At 36.6% G+C, this 23,656-nt stretch overlaps 1 protein-coding gene across 1 annotated transcript; it reads left to right on the top strand.

Annotated features, from left to right (window-relative positions):
* Window positions 1–11,028: 11,028 nt before the first annotated feature.
* Window positions 11,029–13,047, top strand: LOC112180434 (probable pectinesterase/pectinesterase inhibitor 20). The gene is made up of 2 exons (XM_024318993.2): window positions 11,029–12,078; window positions 12,207–13,047. Exons 1-2 carry the CDS (start codon window positions 11,073–11,075, stop codon window positions 12,896–12,898), a joined length of 1,698 nt encoding a protein of 565 aa, XP_024174761.1. The 5' UTR covers window positions 11,029–11,072; the 3' UTR covers window positions 12,899–13,047.
* The last annotated feature ends 10,609 nt before the right edge of the window (window positions 13,048–23,656 follow it).

Raw genomic sequence — 23,656 nt, 5'->3', positions numbered from 1 at the left:
TTGTCTGTATTTATAAGATGAAGGTAGCAATAAACATGAGCACTATGCTATTTGGAAAGTAGACGTGCAAGACTTTTATCTGGTGGGCTGGCTAATGTTAGATGCAATGTACGTACCTTAATCTCTTCAATTTTAGACCGAATTTTTCTGTTGGGATGAACTTTATATTTGCTCACCTGACCTCTTATACTCTTTACAACAAATTCATTAAATAATACTCGTAAGTAGGTGAAATACCACGTATAAAACTATGACTATTGTAATCATGGCTATTGTAATCATAATTGATGTAATAAGAGGCATATCGTCCTACATATAGATGATGAGATAATCACATTAGAAGCTTAAATCCCTTAGTATATGCCTATATGGAATTGTACATGATTTAATTAGGGCGTAGTGGCGTACATAGATATTTCTTCTTAGAAATTTGATATTGCTCAAGTCTCCTAATATATACGGCGTCTAGATTGTCAACGTTGTGGTCGGTGGCCCCTAGTGGATGATTCATCTTGGCCAAATCATTGTTAGTACTTCATTTGGGGAACGACTGCGAACACATATTTAATCATTCTTTTGTTGGTGGTAGAATTTGATCCAAACATGAAGCGTGATCTAATTGGGATGTTTAAGAAAAATAAAGATTTGATCCTTAGATTGATTGATTCAACATTCACTATATATTGTATGAAGTTTATACGCGTTAATTAGGCATGCAAGCATATCATCTCCGACATTGACTTGCAAATTGTTAAGAGCAAGTTCACCCGTAGTCAAGAAATGTCAAGGTCGAGAAATCAAGAATTCGACCAGTCAAGATACTGTTCACTGCCACTGGACATGGGTTTACACTTGTTGTTTTTCTTGACCGGTCAAGACTGTTCACTTTCACTGTTCATCAATTTTAACTATTCCTTCATTACCGTTGGATCACTGTTTCAGTTGAAACCAACGGCCCAGATTAAAGGACCGTTGGAATCAAACTCACTGAACCACCAACAGCTCCAACCCACATGTCTCATGCAGGGATCAGTTGATGGCGCTACACGACAAAAGCGTCTCCTTCACGTGCTTGTTTCCTGCCTGCACAATTGGTGCGTGTCTTTCACTCTCTCTTCCGTCGCGTGCAACAGTGGGCGTCAGTTGATGGCATCACCCATGTGTGGAGGTCGGCCCGAGCTGGCAGTTCCAATGACTTGGTCATGAAAAATGTCAACGGCTTGCCCGATTGTTTGCCTCTAGTCATGCAAAGCCAAGATCTGGCTGGTCATGCATGGGACGGTGGAAGCATAAAAATCAATTAACCGGTCAAACACATCAGCAATGCCCAGTCAAACCGAGACCGGTGCACTAGCTCTAAGCCTATCTTTCATGACTTTACGTTAATGAATCTTTATGCATGTTTTTTTTTTTTTTTTTTGGATCTGAAGTCTTTTCTTTTTTGGTTTGATCTCACTGCATCCGAATATAGCGACGCCTTACACATTTTGTGAAGTAAACATGCACAAATATTGCCATCTATGTAGATCAAATATTAGGTATTATCTCTTTATTTTGAATCCGCTCGTGTGTAGTTTCGATGACCGTTGAATATAAGCGATTTCAGATTTTATTTAGCATTGAAGGTCAAGTATTTAGGATTCGGGTTTTAGGATCATATAATTTCTTTGTTCAAAAAATGTAAAAAAGAGCTTTAATAGTTCAATTCATTGGTAATTGATTGTTTTTACCTTCATATTTTTTCGAGATTGATTTTCATCAAAATGCTGATATGCATATAAGATGCCACGGCCTGCTGAGTACTTGTTATACATGAATGAAATCACCATTATTCTCAGAAACAAAAATATCACATAATTTCACTATTAATTTGATACATGGCTGCATTAACAGATCTTATCACTTAATTGGGTAACTATCCTTGTCAAGTTGTTTGAATTAGATACGGTAGGCGACTATTTTATGAACTATTAGTTCATTTCATGTTTGGATTAATTAGGTAAATAAACATATACACATATACACATTAAGTAAGTGCATGAAAAGTTAGATGTATGTTTGGGAAGTAGAGAACATATCATTATAGTCTGAGTCGAGAACTGTTTGCCTAAGACGTGGCTAGCTACCACAAACTATCATATATATGAAAGTATATGATCGAAGGTACAAAAACCATCTTGCACGTTATGACTAAAGGTAGCTAGTCCTAAAGGATTTTTTTTTTTTAATCACTGAAAAAATTTATTAAATATAAAAGATAGCATCTAAAGGAGCGACATGAAGCCAAAATCTTTTAGAAGAAATAACAAAATCAAAACATAAGCAAAATTAAGCAGAACTAATTGAATCAAAGATTAATACGCACAACGGGCGTCCGATTGTGGGTAGGATAAGGGTCTCGTGAATCTCTTTTAGTCTTCAATTTTAAAATGATCTTTTTAGTCTTCAATTTTAAAATGATGTTAAAAAAAACTTATAAGACCCTCCTCACAATTAACTAATTAAGGCAATGAAAATGAACGACAATGACTTTCACTTGGTCAACGACTCACCAGAATAGTATGGTCAATAAAACTTAGATCTTAATTCAATGTTGTAAAATATATTAAGTTTGAGTTGCTAATGCTTATTGCAATTAACAATTATTTTTCCATAATATCTGAAAAAAAAAAAAAAAACACACGAGCCCTTTTACTGGCACATGGATAATTGTGTGGTTTCTTTCTAGCCAGTATCAATCTAAATAAAGCGTCATTTCATCTAGGGATTTGCTCCATCCCTCAATATATTACATAACAGAAAACTAGATATTACTTGGAGTTTCTATACAAAACTTAATCTATGGGTTCCAGGACACCCCATCTTTTAATAAAAGCACAAGTGATTAAGAAGCTAGTATATTTGATCAACTTGCTGTTGCAACTTTCTCAGATACATATGAATATAAAAGTCAACATAGGACATCAATTCAAACCTCCAATATTCTTGACCCGCATATTAGATCGATTATCTGTATACATTTGAGCGCCTGACCATTATTTCGAATTTACAGAAGCTTGATTTCGATTTCGATCTGGCCGGTTTGACTTGAATGATTTATCCGAATATTGAAGTTTGAAGATAACCTACGCATTCAATCATGGCATGATACATATCCATTAGGGGGCCTTGATGATAATAATTTTGTTGGCGGGAAGTAGGCCTGGCAATAGTGCGGTCACGGGCGGGTTACCGGCGGACTTAACGAGTTGGCGGTCTTAACGGGCTCAACCCGTTATCTTAACGGGTTATAACGGGTTGAGCCCGATAGGTTCGCGGGTTACCCGTTGGAACCCGTTAAGACCGCTAAGGTTTTTTTTTTTTTTTTTTAAATTTTAAAATTCTTTTCTAATCAATTACCCACTAAAACCCGTTAATACCTGTTAACAATAAATTGGCCATTGAAACACGTTAAGACCCATTAACATAAAAATGAATTTTTTTTTTTTTTTTGCATTTTTTTAAACTCTTTTTCACACCCATTATCTATTAAAACCCTTCTCAAAAAACAAAACAAAAAATTATTTTTATTTTTTTTAAACCCTCTTCCAACCCATTACCCATTATAACTCTTTTTCATTGTTGATTTTCATTAAATCAAAAGTTAATACATATTGGGCTCACAATTCTAAAAAAAAAAAAAAAAATTTTTTTTTTTTTTTTCCTCTTCTAATCGGGTTCGATGGGTTCCGTCGGGCAACCCGTTTCAGCACGTTAACTAACGGGTTGTTAACGGGTTGGTAGCCCATTAACACGTTAAGTTATCTAGCGGAAATAAATGGGTTTTTAGCGGGCGGTTAATCGGCGGTTAACGGGTCATGGGCTGAATTGCCAGGCCTAGCGGGAAGCCACGTACAGGATGGTGGATTTGAACACTGTATAACTATTTTAGAAAGAAAGAGATTGGATGGGAGGGTGAGTGGTGAATTAACCAATGATTTCATGAAACTAATAAATTTGATTGTATCATATGAAATTAAACTACGTTCAGTTCTTTTTTTTTTTTTAAGTAGAATCGTCAACAAATAACGAATAAATTTACAACTGATAATATACAATAACTAGTTCGTGAGTCAAATTCATAATATTTCATTTAGTCCATGTGTGTCGAACTCATACTGTTCCGTTTACAAATTAAGCAGTAATCTTTTCTTTTTTAATTTGTCATAATTGTAGGGAGGTAACCACCTTGTTGAATTCCTTATATTTTGATCCAAAAGAAGAAACATAGTTTACTCAATTCGATCTGGAACATTTCCCTTTAGGGTAGTGCTATTCACACACCATTTTTCTCTATTCACTCACCATCTCTATTTTTCTATTACTTTAATTCAATTTTCTTTTAAAAATTACCCTAACTACCCTCCTTATAATTATGTTTCTTTTTCTTTTTTCTATTTGGCAAGTCAATCATTCTCAAATAATAAGGGTTTCCCGCAAACACAGAGGACTTTAAAACTCTTTTCGATTCCCTCTTTTCTTTTTCATCAAAAACTTCTCTAGCATAGTCATTCTATCTCTCTATTATGATGCTTTGAAGTTTAATCATGATAGAAAAAGAAACTTTAGACCCATCTTTTGAGAAAATTTTACATTTGATTTGCAATGGAGTCATGGAAAAATTAACCTTTCATCATATTGGTAACTAATAAGACAGAACAAAATTAACAAGTAATTATTCTGCATGTTCCAGGCTAATTTTTGGGTCTAAAGTGTCGATGTCTTTTTGTCCCAAACAGCAACTCTAGTGAATATATATAGGTTGACTATATGCATGCCTAACCTTGTTCGACCTCTAAGCTTATGCTGAGAATTGAATTCATATCTCCTCCATATTCCATACCTAATACATTCCATACATATCTTCTCTCTTCCAATCATTAGGCCGTTCTTGTGATGCCCCATAAATTCGTATTTATTTTCTGAAGATTTTTTAGAATTTAATTTAGTGGTTGTTGGTACGATTATGTGATTCGTGGATAGAGCGGAAGTGTTTCGGAAGAATTTTTATTCGGAAAGTATGATTTTAAGGGAGGGGGGGGGGGGGCAAAGGTTGACCCAGATTTCTCTCTGTTCTCTCTCCTCAACCCCCGCACGACCCTACCTGAGTTTTCCGGCCGTTCCCGACGTCCGCCTGCGACAAGACCAACGCAGACGTGGTTGCTGCCATCTCGCCGTCCTCCCTCTAGTGCTCGATGGCGACGGAAACCACCGGAAATTGGAGATCGGAGCAGCTAAAGTCAACTTAATCTGATCCGGCCAGATTTTTCCAGTTTCGGGTGACGTCTCGGTCGATCGTTCTTGGTTTTGGAATCTCCTCCTCCTCTTGATCATCCTCATACCCGCCTTGAAAGACGATTTTGCTTGTGGAGCGAAAGATCAAGGTTTGAAAATCAGCGGTGCACAACGAATTTAGAGCTTGATCAGACGACAGAGAGTGATCGATCTTGCAAGAGTGATCTAGGATGATCTAGATCGATCTAGGCTTAGCTCCGGGTGCTTCTAAGGGTGATTTGGACGAGTTGTTGGTGTAAGTGTTAGTTCGATTTTGCATAGAAGACGCAGCGGGATTCTGAGGTGAGTAATCTTACAATGTTCATTTACGAACGAAGTTACCTTTATTGTTTTGAGAGTTATTTAGTTAACTGCAAACTATAGTTGGTATATATATGAGGACCCTTTGATAAGCTCATAAATGTACATGATTTTGTGTTGATTTCTTCATGTTTTCTTAGCTAGTTTTCCATCTATTTGAGTCATTTACTTTATTTTTATGTTTTGTAGGTGTTATGGAGCAAAGTAGAAGAAAGGAAGCTAAATCAGTAAATCTGCCTGTGCAGATCAGTCAACTTCAACATGAACCTGAGAGCAGCTCAGAATGAACCAGACAGTGAACTTTACATGCTTGGAAAGCTTCGGATGTCTAGTTTCCAGAGATTTTAACGGTTCATTCATATCATTTTTCTACAAAAAGTTATGGCCGATTTAGTACAGCAAGGTCGAGCAGTCCGAGAATCTGACACTTTGACGGAAATCCATGATTTGAGGCCTGAATTCCTTTTAGAAGCCCACCGACGAGTATTAACTGAATATCTCTGTTTATTAGAGATATATGACATATTTTTATGGGTGAAAATTATTAGGAATCTTAAAGGAGAAGCTACTTGATTCCTAAAAGGAAAAGAAGTGAAAATCTCCTAACCTAAGCAATAAAAGAGGGACGTGATCAGTTTGGACGTGGAGGGGCCGCACAAGAGAAAGAAAGAACGACATCTTCTGCTATCAACTAGCCGCCATCTCTTCCTCTTCCTTTCTTCTAGTTTTTGTTTTTGTTCAGGACTATGTCTATCTAAATACTTTTGTAGCTAGGGGCGATTTCAAAGCCCCAAACATGTTCAATTCATATTGATGACAATCCAGTTTTTGGTTTTCTATATTATCTATTGAGTGTTTGTTTCACCGTGTCTACAAGATGAATCTTTGCTTGTTTGTTTAGGTGAGCAACTAAATGAATAGGTTAGGGTTCTAATGCTAGGAGTAACACTAGATTCGTATATGTCGTGCGTTGATTCCAATTGAGTAGCAAAATGTTTTCTTGAATTACATGTGACTCAAACCCTAAGTTTAGCAAGACTACCAATGTACTTGTGCCCCTAGATTTATCCAAACCCTTTTATTGCTTAATGATTTTGATATGTTAAACTTAGCGAGCTTGTGTCTAGGTTGCATAATCGGAAATAGATTAAGTGGTGAGCTTGTATTCACTTAACAAGGAACTAAGAAAGGGTAATGGGTTAATTCGAGCTTGTGAGTTAACTTCGGGTAAATTCAATTGAGAATTAAGATTCCATAACTGAGCTTTGATATGATTGAGTGCAGTGGCGGAGCCACATAGGGGCACAGTGGGTCACGGGACCCACTATTTGTTTTACATATAAATTAAATTAAGTTAATATATATACCAAGTAGCCATCATGGCGCAGCGGTAATATTGCTTTTTGCCTTGAAACACTTTCAGGGTTCGATTCTCCTTAACTTCAGCATTTTTGTTTTAATTATTTAAGTAACTTAGTTGGTCTATGGATTAATTAATTATACAGAAAAATTCTTTATTTAATACACAAGAAAAATCAAATCTTGTTCCAATTTGATACTTGATCGTTTGATTTCATTTATTGAGAAAGACATTTTAGTAGTATAAATAAGGAAAATGTTTAGAAACGATTTTAAAATATGAAATCTCGTTGAGAACAATCATCATTTTAATAGATAGAATTTTAAATAGAGATTTTTCATATTTTGATATTTTATATTTGTGCCCCAGTTAACTTTAAATTCTGGCTCCGCCTCTGATTGAGTGTGTTTGGTGGTGGAGAATGAGTCCTTAGCTTTGTTTCTGTCAATAGTTTTAAAGTTATAAAATCTGTTTCTGCTTTGTTATCTTACTGTGTTCAGTTTTACGTGAATTATTTCATATACCAAATCAACTCCGATTGTTCTGAAATTTTATATGCGTATTAGTCAATGTGTCTTTAGTGTTCTGTAAAATTTATAGAAAATTCCATAGAGTCTAGATTAGTTAATTAATTTATTTTCGTTAACTGTTCAGTAGAATGGTTTAGAGTAGTTTGTGACATTTGTTTAGCAGTTTAGGGACAATCTTCAGCGGGTAATGACCCTTGCTTGATCACTATATTACCAACGATGATATTTGAGTGCAAGGTTTAAGTTGTGCATCTTTTAGACGTACCACCCTTCTACTAAGGGATCCCTTTTTTTGGTCTTTTCTGGGGATAGGGTATTAGACCAACTTTTTGATCACATTTTATCATCTTAACTGTTCAGTTTTTAGGTCCTAATGTGTAGATCATTTCTGCAAGTTTTCAACCAAATCGGTGATTGTTAAGGTATCAAACTAGATTAAATTAATGGATGAACCAAATCTGTCAAACTTGAACCGTTCATACTTATAATCTTAAATCGTCATTTTGAATGCCTTAACTATAATCAATTTGGCTGAAAATTTGCAGAAATGATTCACACATTAGGAACAGGGAGGAAGATCTGAGAGTCACAAGTGGTGATTTCTCCTTTTGATTTGGTTTAACATTTTGGGTTCAGAGCGACTTGCTTAATGTTTTGATCTGACGACCAGGGAGGTCTGATGATCGGAGTTCACAGAGTGACATCTCGTTTTGAGAGTCGAGTAACTTTTGGTCCTGAGTGACCGCTTTGAAATGTTTTGATCTGACGGCCGGGGAGTCTGAGGATTCGTGGTTGCTGGGAGTGACTTCAGGCATATAAATCTGGAGTTCACGCCTTTGCCCGGGTTTGTGGATACGATCAGTTAGAACTCTAGTTTGTTGTCATTGTACATCATGGGGGGTAGCGGGGAGCTATTTGATGCTCATGAGTATGTGTTTCAAAAGAGAGTGTCGGGGATTCTTTCTTTTAAACGTCCAGGGAGGACTTATGTATCATATTTAATTGTCAGAGTTTCAGTTATTATGATTTTGTCACGGGGTGACTTTTGTTGATTTGAGAATGTGTTTTAAAAGGGAGTTTCGGGGATTCTTTCTTTTAAACGTCCAGAGAGGATTTGTGTATCATATTTAAATTGTCAGAGTTTCAATTAATATGATTTTTGTCACGGTGTGACTTTTGTGGTGATTTTTGGGGAAATGCATATTGAATTGTTAGAGTTTCAATTAAATATGATTTTTGTCACGGGTGATTTGTGTTGTTTTCTTTTGGAAAAAGAATAGGTTGTTTTGGGGAAAACAGGGTGTGTGTTCATTTTTCACAAGTTGATGGGTTTTCCTCGTTGGGCGAGTTATGCGTGCGTGTTTTGAGTTACTCACACGAGTTTTCATAAGCTTATCGGGTTTGTTGTGTGGCAACCCGGTGCACTATTCAATAGTGTAGGGGTTAATCCTGCAGGTTAGGGTAATCGTAGCTGAAATTGAGGTAGCGTGCTAGCAGCTTTACGGTAAGAAGCCAATTTTGTGACTTTACCGTTATTAAGACTTCCGCTTGTAGTAGGCTCTGAGGAGCATTTACTTATTATTTTGTTGTGACAATTTAATTTGTAAATTTGTGTAATATTTGACTCTGCGGAGCGAGTCTGTATTGATATAGTAGGTTCAGGGCATTAGTTTGTATTTGGTTTAAAAGGAAAAAGTTTTTCAGGTATTTTGTATTGATGGCTGAACCATCACGCATGTATAATTATGAGATTATATATCAATTTTTATTTGCGTTTTAAAATGGGGCCGTGACCATTCTTAACCTCTGAGCTAGATAAAATAGGGGAGACACTTCGATCGTGCATTCGTGCTATTTCACCAGCAAAACAGACAGATAATTGAATTAGGCAGGCAGCAGTACCGTACCCAACTTAGTTGACAAATTCCATATGATATATAGGACATGGAACGTCGACAAAGAACTGCAAGGGTTAAATGTATCTCAATTAAACAACATTCAAATTCCAACAACTCAGTTAAATAGCATTTAAGCAAGACTTAAAAAAGATTTTGCATGCTCATTTTCAAATTATCTGTTGGATATGTAAATTCACTCGATACAATTCGAGTTCGGCTCATGTTCAACTTATCTTTGGTTCGTTCGATTCATGTGCATGCATAAAGAAATGGCTTAGCTTAAACTCAACACTAAACTTGATCAGAAATGACTTGAGCTTGAACACTGTTATATTCACCTTGTTAAAGTCATGAATAATCTTGAACTATATGGAATAATATTTAAGTATATTCATCTCACAAGGAGGTTTATATAGTATTACAACCATGTATATATAAGGAAAAAGTAATTTATCCTATTCTAAGTCAACTATAACACTAATGTAGTAATGTTAATTGATACAAAATAAATCATAATAGAAACTACTTGGAAAACACAGCTCATGTCAAGTTGTCAGCAATGAAAAACTTGTATATGTTTAAGAATAGACTCGAGTATGTTAGTCAATTCTTTTGTTAAAGCTTGAGTGATAGTAGTTAATTGACTATTTAGTTGTACAATTTAATGATTTGTTTTATATTTTACAATAATTAGAATCAAACAAGTATTCATCCGTATGCCGAATTCAGAACATTCCACTTACAAATGATGCAACATTAATTGGTATAACATGAATAGCCACATTAATATTTACAACAGAAACTTGTATTACTAGACTAATGTTATTTCACCAACAAAACAAGCGAACCAACATTGAGCTTGAAAAATTTTATTCAACCTTGAGCCGAGCTTTAAACGTTTTAAAAATATAGCCGAGAATCATCATCATCGGATTCATCTAGGCCCGGCTCATTAATACACCTACCCTATATATTTCATATTTCTCACGTTTTCAAGGACCTTCCTAACCACCTCAATATCCTCTACATAGAATCCACCGATTATTGCTTCTTTCGACGTCAAAGTGCCTATGGTCGACCGAGCTCCCAATGATAATGCGGTTTTGCATGGTATATGTTAATGAGCAAACCTAGTCAATTTGAGGAACCCCCGTGATCTCGATCAAAAATGTTAATGAGCAAACCCAGTCAATTAAGGTACGTAGTCTAGTAAATGTAATCCCCTTTATGTGTCATGTAATTAATGCAGTTTGAACATGAATTTTACTGAATAGACTGCCAGTCCTGATACCATGGTCAGCTACTGACCAAGGATGATTTGGTCACTGACCGTCCGATCTCAATCGGACGGTCGGACGGTTGACAGCTCTCATCTAATATCTCATCACTTAGCTGTCAACCGTCCGATCTCAATCATCCCTGGTCAGTAGCTGACCAGGGGAACGGGATCGACAAACTGCAAGTATCATTCTCAAGAGCATCACACGTTATAATTTTTCAAAAACAATATTCTTTAACTTAAATAATAATCAAGTTGTATCAGCCTAATCATGCTATAAATAGGACACAAACCCCCTTGATCAATTCACTTACTGCATTCCTCACAAGTCGAAAGGACTTCTCTCTAGCTAGCCGGCCTTAACTTCTTCAATGGCTTCTAAGCTCTTCAATCCTCTTGTAACTTCATCATTTTCACTATTCCTCATCATTTTCGCTTTCTTTATATCTCAAACTTCAGCTGCAGATGTTCCTCTCAGCGTTTCTGTTCCGCCCGGAACCATATGCAAGTCCACTCCACACCCTTCTGTTTGCATTTCCGTCCTCCCTCACAAAAATGCCACTGTCTATGACTTCGGCCGCTTTTCAGTCCAACACTCATTCATCCAATCCCAAAAGCTTCTGGATTTGATCAACAAATATGTTCAAGGTAGTTCCAGTTTATCACAGCTGGAAATCCAAGCCCTCGAGGATTGCAAGTCCCTTGCATTGTTAAACATTGATTTCTTAACAAACACTCTTGAAACTGTTAACAAAACAAGCAGTGTTCTTCCTAGCTCCGATGCTGACGATGTCCAAACCCTGCTTAGTGCCATCTTAACCAACCAGCAGACGTGTTCTGATGGCCTTCAATCTGTGAGTTCAGTCCAAAATGATCTCTCAGTATCCGTTTCTAATGGTACAAATTTGTACAGTGTCTCATTAGCGTTGGTTACAAAGGGTTGGGTGCCAAAGGATCACAAAAATAATGGAACACCAAACCAGTCGAAAAAGCATCTCAGTTTCCGGAAGGGGCGATTGTCGCTGAAAATGTCAAGCAAAGCGCGTGCAGTTTACAACTCGGTCATAAATCGAAGAAGGCACCTTCTTCAAGCCGGAGATGAAGAAATTTTGGTGAAGGACATTGTAGTTGTGAGCCAAGATGGAAGTGGAAACTTCACTACCATCAATGATGCTATCAATGCTGCACCCAATAACTCTGTTGCTAGTGATGGCTACTTCTTGGTATATGTCACTGCCGGCGTTTATGAAGAGTACGTATCAATTATATCGAAAAAGAAGTACTTGTTGCTGATGGGAGACGGTATTAATCAGACGATCATAACAGGAAACAACAGCGTTGGAGGCGGTTCAACCACCTTCAACTCTGCCACTTTAGGTGAGTTTCATGATAACACGGTAGATTGCTAACACAAAATGTTAGAGAGTTTTTGAATTTAAAAGTGTGACAGAGACTTTTGCATTTACAAATGGATGACTAATAACATTAACTATATGATATTGCAGCTGTGGTAGCACCAGGGTTTATAGCAGTCAACATAACTGTTCGAAACACTGCTGGACCAAGCATGGGGCAAGCAGTTGCAGTTCGAAATGGAGCTGACTTGTCAGTTTTCTACAGCTGTAGCTTTGAGGGATACCAAGACACCTTATACACACATTCTATGAGACAATTCTACAGAGAATGTGACATCTACGGAACGGTTGATTTCATATTCGGAAATGCGGCAGTTGTTTTCCAAAACTGCAACATATACCCTCGCCAGCCCCGCAAAGGCCAATCGAATCCCATCACAGCTCAGGGTCGAACGGACCCGAATCAGAACACAGGGACTTCAATCCAGAATTGCACCATTACAGCGGCGGCTGATTTGGCTTCAAGTAACTTCACTGTCAAGACATATCTTGGGAGACCATGGAAGGAGTATTCGAGGACGGTTTACTTGCAGAATTTCATGGATAGTTTGATCGATCCTGCTGGTTGGCTTGCGTGGAGTGGAGATTTTGCACTGAGCACATTGTATTATGCTGAGTACAATAATACAGGACCTGGATCAAACACTAGCAACAGAGTTACATGGCCTGGTTACCATGTGATCGGTGCAACTGATGCTGCCAACTTTACAGTCTCCAACTTCATATTGGGGGATAATTGGCTGCCTCAGACAGGAGTGCCTTACACTGGTGGCTTAATTTGAGAAACTTGGTTCAAGTTTTCTCCGTGTTTTTTTAATGTTGTGTGAAGATGGTTAGTATGTTGAAACATAGTTTCCTATCTTTTCTTTTGTACAATCTGGAGACATTTTTCTCTTCAAAGTGAAATAAAATTTATGTTTGGTATCACAAATGGCCGGGGTTTCGTTTATGCTAAATTAATATATTTGTTCATTTAGTAGACCACCTCCATACAAAGATAGACTCACTTCTTGCGGTGGTAGATCAAGCTGTCATGGTGGATGGTTTCTGGCTGGAGGGAAGTGTTGAGAGGAACGTCGGCAGACGAAGATTGAGAAATCAGCAAGGAGAAGAGAATGAGGAATAGTGATGATGAGAGAAGCTAGATTGAAGAGCTAGCTTATTAGAAGCCATGTTAGTGCTATGGATGAGAATGTGTAATAGGTCACAGGTATTTGTGTCTATATTTTTAAAATGATGGTTGCAATTAACATGAGCACAATGCTATTTGAAAATAAGTAAATGTGCAAGACTTTATCTTGCTATTGCTAGATGCAACGTACCCTAATAAACCCTTAACTCTAGACCAGATGATGAGTCAATTGATTTGACTTTTTTTATTTTTTATTTTTTTTATTTTATATAGGAATTGATATTATTAGATTACCATAGTCATATAACATGTCAGAATCTAACATGCACTTATACAAGAAATCAGACAATCTATCTAAGTCAATACTAAACTCATTAAAGTTTATGGAACGTTCACATGACTTAAGCCTAACCAAGTAAGAACAACCTCGTTTCATAAGGAAAAATCATTCATCTAGTCTAACCTGCCAGCATGCAATTATGGTACAGATAACAACTAGAAACATCTCAGAAAAGCATATAGAAGCTATTCCTACTTAAAAAAGGCTAGCTTGCATCCAAATGTCAAATAGCATAAAATTTAAATTAGGGCCAACTCCTTCCCCTTAGGGTTGGGACCAACTCCATCTTCAGCAGTTAACAACCTCAGCAACATATATGTTGGTCTTCTTACTCTTACTTGCAGTCTTCTAGTTTAATTTGTTGTCACCTTTCGAACCTTTTCCTTTCCTTGTTATTCAAACTTCCAACAGGACGTCCCCTCTTTTGAAAGATGTATTGACTTAATACAATAATGATCCAGGTGATGAGCCCATAGATGAATAATCTGTGTTAGGAGTTTAGCATATGCAATATTACGTGTGGACAAAAGCGCGACATGTGACCAGCATGTCGACGCGTCAATGAACACCATAAAATATCTAAATGGTCTGCAAGGTGGTTGAATAGGTCCACAAATATTCCCTTGGATTCTATGTAAAAATGACATGAGTTCTTTCCTATCATTTGCGTAGGACGGTCTCAGTCCTAATTTTCCTAAGGAACAGGCTTTGCAGAACGAGCGATGGGCTTAAAAGCAACCAATTAGAATTTTTGTTGAGCCGGGATGCCATTATTGACATGAGAAGCACATGAGGCAGGGATGATGCAGTTTTTGGCATCAAAAGTGGAATGGTGCGGCAGAGGGATTGTGGTGGTGGCGACCAGAGGCTAGGCAACGGTTCGAGGGCTCCCATTAATCAATTTTTGATCCTTGCTTCGTGGAGCTCAAATGAAAGAATGTCAGTATGAAGTCTTTAAAACATGGACGACCATCATATGATGACCAGAAATCTAATCCAAAAAGAAAATAAATTCAATCAAATGTCGGTATTCAATCTTTTAGGTAACCTCAAGTAGTTGTGACCAGGTAAGATAAAGTGAGATTTTGGTGAAACTTGGCTCACTTGAAAACACTTCTCTCGTCCAAATCATGCCTAGATATTGCATTTAAATGCCATTACAAATATTTTTGGGAATATAAAAGACTCTAAAAATCCTTAACATCCATGTGGTCTCTTCCAAATCGATTTGAAGTCCTTAACCTTCAGCTCGACATCTTGATCTTCATGTTTCATGAGATGAGCTTCTCTTGCATTCCTATATGCCTTAAATGCTACAGCTACATTCTCAGGTGCTTTACAAACTTTTTTCCAATGATCAGATGCTTTGCATCCAGTGGTGGACCAAGAATTTCATATAACTGGAGGAGTATAATTTGTTTTTCTTCACCTTTAGTATACAAAGAAATTCAACAAAGTAAAAAAAGGGGCGGAAGTGAAAATGGACTTACAAAAAAAGCAGGCTTTCTCTGCTAAGGAGATCCTTACCTTAGCTTATGGAACTGATTTCCATATTTTGACCACTTTTCGATCACATATTCACATCTTAACTGTTCAGTTTTTAGGTCCTAATGTATATATCACTTCTGCAAATTTTCAGCCAAATTGATAATCGTTAAAGCATTCAAAACTGCCATTTACAATTATGAACACGAACGGTTCCGATTGGACAGATTCGGTTCGTTTATTGATTTAATCGAGTTCAATATCTTAACTATCATCAATTTAGCTGAAAATTTACAAAGATGATCTATACATTAGAACCTAAAAACTGAATGGTTAAGATGTGAATATGTGATCGAAAAGTGACCAAAATATGAAATTCCGTTCCTTAGCTAAGGTAAAGATATCCTTACCTAAGAAGGACTGTGTGTGTATATGCATGTTTTTACTATCTAATATTTTCTTTTATAATTTAGTGGGCCAAATGAAACAGATCTAGGTGTAATAAACTAATAAGTGGGGTTGTAGATGTAATAAAATATTAAAATTTGGGTAAAATTTGAGTTTACTACCCTGTGGTTTACACTCAACATCATGTTAGTCCATCTCCTTTCAATTTGATCAGCAACACCCCTGTGCTTTTAATTTCGATCAGTCGTGTCTAAATTTTACTGTGGTCGTCTAATTTGAACGTTGACAGTGGGGCCCACTTAAAGGGGTGAATTTTTCATTTCACACAATTAATTTTCCTATATATATATATATATATATATATATATATATAATTGAAAACCCCACCAATACCCAATCCTAACCCATGCCATCTCCAATTCCACTCTCTCCGACCTCCAAACCTTCTTCGATGGCAATGACCCCGACCCCATGGACCGCTTCTCCGACGAGCTCACTGCAAACCCAGCACCTCACCTCACCTCACCTCTTCTCCACCATTATCTCCCCAATCAACTCTAGCTCGCTCCTCTTCACAGATGATTGATGCATGCTCCTCTTCTTGCCCGCCGGTCTCCTCTCCAACTGCCCAATGATCATCATCCTCTTCACCGTAGTCAATCAGCAGCCCAAGCATGTTTCACCGTCGGCCAAAGACCCAGTGATCACCGCCCATCAATTCACCATTAGTCAAAACCCAACAGCCGCACACCGCCGACCATTTAATTCACCGACACCAATCTCTCATCACCGGGTAAGAAGCCATCAATCTCACCGAAATCAACCTCTTCTGCTCCTCCTCCCTGGCCCAATCTTCCTCCAATCTCTCGCTTTCGGATTCTGAAATTTAGGGCTTCTTATCCCCACGAAATTGATTTTCGATTCTCTTCTTTATAATCCTTCCATTTCAATTCGGATAGAGGATCAGTCGCACCAGATGTGAGCAATTCTGGTGTTCTTTCTCATTCGTCAGGTAATTAAATTAATCTTCATCTTTTGCTCCTTGTATGTATTTAAATATCGGAAAGAGCTGAATCTAAAATTCGGAAAATTTATGAAGAAGATGATGATTATTCTGAATTCTTTGATGGGTATTTGATATTAGGTGGGCTTGGTCTAATTTTGGTTTGCAGGTTATGAGATTCACTGGTCGGAGTAAAGGGATGAAGGCAGGGTGGGTCGATTAGGACGAGCTCGTAGTCTAGGTCCTGTGTGAGGATGGTTTGGACAAGTCAGTTTTGATTAGAATTTTTTTTTTTTTTTTAGAAAAATTGTGTGAAATGACAAATTTACCCCTTTAAGTGGGCCGTCCCTCTGTCAAAGTAAACGTTCAAATTAGACGGCCACAGTAAAATTTGGATACAGCTGATCAAAATTGAAAGCACAGAGGTGTTGCTGATCAAATTGAAAGGGGAGGGACTAACATGATGTTGAGTGCAAACCACAGGGTAGTAAACTGAAATTTTTCTTAAAACTTAATCATTTTGTTATATATATCTCCAGGTATATATGCATGAAAAAAAATCCATTGGGCGCATAAGCCCCCATTGGGCCCTTACTAGGTCCGTCAGTGTTCGCATTGGAAACACACTTCGTTATGGCTTGAATTAGTCTCCCTTGATTGAAGTGCATTTGCATATGCATTATGGCCCCTAGGGCCACACCTCTCCTCCCACAGCAGCCACCACGGTCGCGTGTTCGATGATTCGTTTGACGGTTACCTTATTGAGCAAAGCTATTCTATGAAAAATAATTTCTGGATTGGTTATCCCTAGCTTTAGGGTTTCGCTCACGGTGACCTCTTTTAGGTCCGCCATTATAATTTGACTCCAAAATTAGTCCCAACGGGTCTAGAATTATAATTCTTCACGAGGATCTTATCGTGCTTCTCAACAACAGACATCACTGTATCAATTGATGGAACCTGGTGATCCGTCCAACATTAACCTCAATTCAGTATTGCTTGGCTACTATCATAGTAAAGATGAGGAAGGTGGAAAGAGTCTTCTCAATCAATTTATTGTCTGTAATCGGTTTCTTTATAGCCATGTACTCAAGCTAGAGCGAGTCATCCATATGGCGCATCATAATAATGAGGGCCTTTGCATTGTTTGATGGGACTCGTTGCGCAATTGAATTGTTAGGCACTTGAATCGTAGGAATGATCCCTTTAGCGTGGAGGTGGTTTTCGACATCACTAACCCATTTGTGATATCCGACACTACTTGTGTCCAAAGGAGTATAGTCAAGCTTGTTCAAGTTCGACATCCTAAAAAGGGGAACAAGAACTAGCTAATTTCAAAGCTCAAAAGATATCACGAACGTAAATTAAATTTCTGAGCATAATTCGCTATCAAGAAATCAATTGCCAAGAAATATTGGATCAAACTGAAACAATCAGTTTAATGGTCGATCACTTTTAATATCTCCACGAAAAACTTGTTCGGAGGAGCACGAACCCTCATAGTTTGGTTCAATTATCCCTCGTTATAAAAAAGGTGGGAGGTACAAGAAGGGATATTAGAATCCCCAAATACAAAAAGCGGAAATTAAATTGAAAGCAGCAACGTTTAATAGCACTTACTTGAATCAGACCGAAACAATGATATTTAATGGTCGATCGTTTTTAATATATCCACAGAAAAACTTGTTCGGAGGAGCACGAACCCTCATAGTTTGGTTCAATTATCCCACATTATAAGAAAGGTGGGAGGTAGAAGAAGGGATATTAGAATCCCCGAATACAAAAAGTGGAAATTAAATTGAAAGCAACAATGTTCTATTAGAACTTACTTGGAATAAGGTTGCTTGATTTAATGCTTTTGAAGAGGCAACTAGATGTAGTAGTGCAACAGCGGTGCGGTGGCTTTCTGTGGTAGAGCAGTGGCGTATGGTGGTGGTGTGGTGGCGCACGGTGGTGGTGCGGTGGTGCATGGTGGTGATGCTCACGAAGGGTAGGAGCCGATGTAGAAGTTTTAAGATTTTTCTAGAGTTTTGGCTATCGATTCAGGGTTAAGACTTCATGCTAATAACGGGTTGTAGAATATATATTATAGAGAAGAGAGATTCAAGAGAAAGTTGTTGTGCATTCCATTGATCATAGGGGCCTCCATTTATAGAGGATTACAATAAGTAATATATTTGAGTACAACGAATCCTATTCTAATTAAGATTAGGATATCTAGAAGATTCTACCCCTATTTCAACTAAGATACATAAACCTGTTTGGACTAGACACACTAAAATACGATTTCCTTCAACAAAAAAAAAAACAATTTTTTGTCCCTGTTTGCTTACTTAATTCTGCTGCTGTTATATGTGCTGTTGCTTGGTGGAAGAAGTAATTTTACATAAAGCCTATTGTTTATAGCCTATTGTCCTCTATGATTGTATGAAGGGATTCTTGGGAATTGAGTAGCTTGAACACGGATTTAGTGTGCTGGAGTACCATTAAAATGATGTATTGTTTGACAATATATTTCCTTATTCTACACTCTGTCATTCCCTAATAATATACAGAATTACAATTACAGGTTGAGTTAAAATAAGTTCTTGAACACACCAAGTTGAACAAGTTGGATATAATAATCTATGCAATTACAATTACAGGTTGAGTTAAAATAAGTTCATGAACACACCAAGTTGAACAAGTTGGATATAATACATGAACACACCAAGTTGAACAAGTTGGAGATAATAATCTATGCCAGTCTGTACATACTAGAACATACTGCCTATTTTTACTTAAAATACTGAGACCAAGAGAAGGAAATACAGTCATGACCCTTGTATTCCAAGTCATTACAAAAAAAAAAAAAAAGATTTACATCTGCGAAACTAATTAATAACATCAGCTTGGATAATGAGGTTGATATAAAAGTTAATTTGCTCCTCTTCTTCAACGGTCAACCCCATTAGAGCACTAGGTTCGCAGCAACAAATAATTGAGGTCATTTTCTTGATTAAGCTTTTTTCAATGTGTGCCTAGACTCAAAGATTATACTTCGATTACTTATATAATATTTCCAACATTTATAATTGTTGTGATTAAACATATATCAGACCCGCAGCATCGTCGTGAGGTTTGATGCCTAGTTAAGACTATAATTATGTTAACCCTTGAAAGAAATAAAGAAGGAAAATGAAAATGAACAACAAATACAAAAACTCTATATTCATCTTACAATGACGTTCACTTAGTCAACCACTCACCAGAATACTCATGGTCAATCATATTGCTTAGTTCTAGATTTAATGTTGCAAAATATATTAAATCTAGTTGCTAATCTAATGATGATTGCAATTGAAAATGATTTTTAATATTTGACCAAGAAAATACCACTCATTTATTTTAATGATCTCTAAATGTGATCGAAAAGTTGGTTTAACACAAAAGTCATATATTAGTCCTCATTTTAATGGTCCTCATTAAAAAAGCTTCCCTCTTTTACTTGCACATCCATCAAATGTGTAGTTTCTTTCTAGCTAGTATCAATCTAAATACAGCATCATTTGATTTAGGGATTTGCTCCATCCATTAACATATTACATAGCAGAAAACTACATATTACTAGGAGTTTCTATACAAAACTTAATCTATGGGTTCCAAGACACCCCATCCTTCAATAAAAGCATAAGTAATTAAGAAAGCTAGCTAGTATATTTGATTAACTTACTGTTGCAATCTTTCTCAGATATATATGAATGAATAAGCCAACACAGGACATGAATTCAAACATCCACTATTCTTGACCCGCATATTAGATCTATTATCTTCACTTACATTTGAGCGCCAGACCTTTGTTTCCAGTCTTTAGAAGCTTGATTACGATTTCTGGTTTGACTTGACTGAGTTTTCCGAATATTGAATATAACCTTCGCATTCAATGATGGCATGACCGCATGATACATATCTATCAGGTATTCAGGTGGCCTTGATGATCATAATTTTATTGGCGGGAAGCCTGTTGAAGGTCTGGGTCTGTAGGTTATGGCTAGTGAAGGAAAAGTGCTTCAAAGGCACGTAAGAATTTACGCTTTCCTTTAGACTATATTTGCCCCACTTAACTTGTGTGCAAAGGGGTTTGATCAAATAAGTTTTTAGGATACAATGAAGTCTAGCAATCCTGCTATTGTTGATCGGCGTCTTGCACTTACGAAGATCAACCCAACACTCGATCAGGGGCGGCCCTGAGGGTGTGCAGGTAGTGCCGCCGCACAAGGCCTCTGAAAATCGAAGGCCTCCGACTTCAAGTTTCGAATAAATATATACAGATAGAAGTGAATATAATAAATTTAGTTCCTTGAATTGATGCAAAAGTTCGTGTAGTCCAGTTGGTAGGGTGACAAAGTCGAGTGCGGGCCTTTATTTCTTTGTTGCGGGTTCAATTCCCAAGCTCTGTTTGTTAATCTTCCTTTTTTCTGTTTTTCTTTCTATCCTTTCTTTCTTCTTTTTTCTTTCTTTTCCTTTCTGTGTCCCTGAATTTTTTTTCTTTTTTTCTTTTTTCTTTTTCTTTTTTAATCTTACTTTCTTCTTTTTTAATCTTCCATGTCTCTTGTTTAACATTATTTGAAAATTTTTTAATTATTTTGATAAGCTGTTTGAGAATAATTTTTTATATTATTGAATAATCTTATCATAACATTTATTTTATTATACCCATTCTTTTTTTTTTTTAAGTCATTATTCATTTTTTAAAGTTATTGTGCAATGAACATAAGGCCTCGGTCAAATTTTCGCACTAGGTCTTTGAATTCTCAGAACCGGCCCTGCACTCAATTAAAGGTTTTCAAGAGGCTCAAGGTTACTAGAAACTATATCTGCAGTTTTATGGTTTCTAGAATTTATTTGTGTAAGAGAGAGGAAGATTGATATATTGAATGATTTGGAAGAAAGAAACAGAGAAGAAGAAGCAGGTCCGCCTATCTCCTTCTGTAGAGAACTAATCATAATATATAGGAGTAGTTATACCTTTTGAAAATGTTATCAGACCATTTCAGTTTGAGTTATAACTCTTCACCAACAGTTATATACAATTGCCAACAGATATTGTTTGATTTTGAATTCAAAATCAGCAATATTAATTGGTCTGAAACACCTTTTCAATACATGTCATAACCACCTCTTAGTTCTGTATATATCACATATATACACCGTTTCACAACTCTTCTATTTTCTTTTCTTTATAATTTGAAAATCTTTCCAACAATCCTCCACCATTTTCAAAATATAAAAGTACATAAGTTTAAAATGTTTTGGAAAATCCTTGAACAAAATCTTGGAAAACATAATGCATAAACTAAGGTGTCTTGTGGACTTGAACATTAGCTTAGTGAGAATACATCAAAGTTAAATCAAGATGGCGAAGTAGAATTGCTTTGAACTTGCGATCCTATTGTGACTTAACCGGATATATTTCACACACTAGTTTTCTACTTCTTTCGAGTGTTCTGAAAACCGACACGTGGATTGGCCTTGTGTCTTGTATCCTTTTCATGAGTGCTCTAGAGACTAGCCCAAGTCGCATAGAAGGCGGCACCACCTTCACACTCATATAGGTAAGCATGTAGTACCCCTGTAATTAAAGTACTTTCCATCATGCCTATTAAGAGTTTTATAAATTCAACCTCCACCATTCATTACAGGTACCAAGCACTCTTACCTTGGGATGGATATATATATATGTGTGTGTGTATATATATATATATATGTATATGTATATGTATGTATAAATATATAATCAATTTATATTAGTGCTTGTGATCACTACATATGATGTACTTTGCTCATTGAACTCAAGGACTTGATGTTTCAAGAGTTGAGTTGAGTTTCCATCATTGGTGATTATTAGAAATGGACTTTAACCCCGTCCCTTTTGATGTTTTCCACACCAAATTTCTTGTAAATTTAAAGATTTACAAGTACTTTGTTAATTGGTCCTTCAATCTTAATCATGACCTTAGAATTAACGGCTCTCACCATCATTTATAATTTATGTTACATAGCTATGTCTCAATAATGAACCGGTAATCATCATTGTTATTATTTACTTGGCAAATGCCCTTTGATAGTGAAGACTATCAATGAATTTCTTATCCATAAACTTAGGATCCGTCTAAAATTTTGATTTGGATTTTCTATTGACATTTCAACTAGTATTATGCCAAACTCATCTTTATATTAGATGATATACTCATATTCAATACTTGAGTATTCACAGTCCATAATCAAGCCATAGACGCTTTCAAGCTTAATGCTAGCTTATTACTTTTTGATGGATATCATGCAATGTAACTTAATTCACAGAGGCTTTTTTTTTTTGAATAAATTCACAAAGACTTTTTTTTTTTTTTGACTATGTCAAGGGGAATCTTAAGGCTTCCTAGGCTCAAGATAAAACCCTTCAGCGCATCTGAAAATAAGCTTGCATTTTCGATATTCATATAATTAACTAGTTACTATCCAAATAGGATCCAACTGGCATATCTAGAAGCAATTTCCTAGAATCTTCTTGACTCGGTCAGAGTTGTCAGTGTCAACAACACTTGAATCTTTATTATCATACTCTCAACAAATTAAGTAGCAATTACTTCTGTAACTGTTTTGCCAAATTCCCGTTCATTTTCCTTGGAACACTTGTGAACAAGTATGTTCTGGTTGTTGGTCATTCACTGATACTCTCATTGATGGTGTGATATAATAATCACCCCATATCTGAAACTGAATGATTAATAACATCGAACGTTGATGGCAAATTCATTCGGCAGTACGTTGCTGCCAATGATTTTCTCTCACTGAGAACTCTTGTCACTTTCTTTGATTATATAAGATTATTAGATCGATCATATACAGTACACTGGTAAATGCACATACCGCAATCATAATAGATGCTCAAGTTCAAATGTACATGTAATTTGCATGTTCTTACAGCATCATACGGGTGCCTTTTCATATGACAATAAAATTAATAAGACTTGAATTAAAGGCATAAATCAAGGTAAACATGTCAAGCCTTATTGAATCATGAATAAATGGAATGTGACTAACTGATCCCTGGTTTTCAAACATGCATTAAATCATAAAAGACCAAGTGTATCTGAGTGAAGAAAGGCTAACTGATCGATGTAACTTTTCAA

Source organism: Rosa chinensis, chromosome 7, assembly GCF_002994745.2.
Source record: "Rosa chinensis cultivar Old Blush chromosome 7, RchiOBHm-V2, whole genome shotgun sequence".
In the NCBI taxonomy this organism is placed as follows: domain Eukaryota; kingdom Viridiplantae; phylum Streptophyta; class Magnoliopsida; order Rosales; family Rosaceae; genus Rosa; species Rosa chinensis.
Note: the sequence above shows the minus strand (reverse complement) of the source record. Positions and strands in the feature narration are given on the sequence as shown.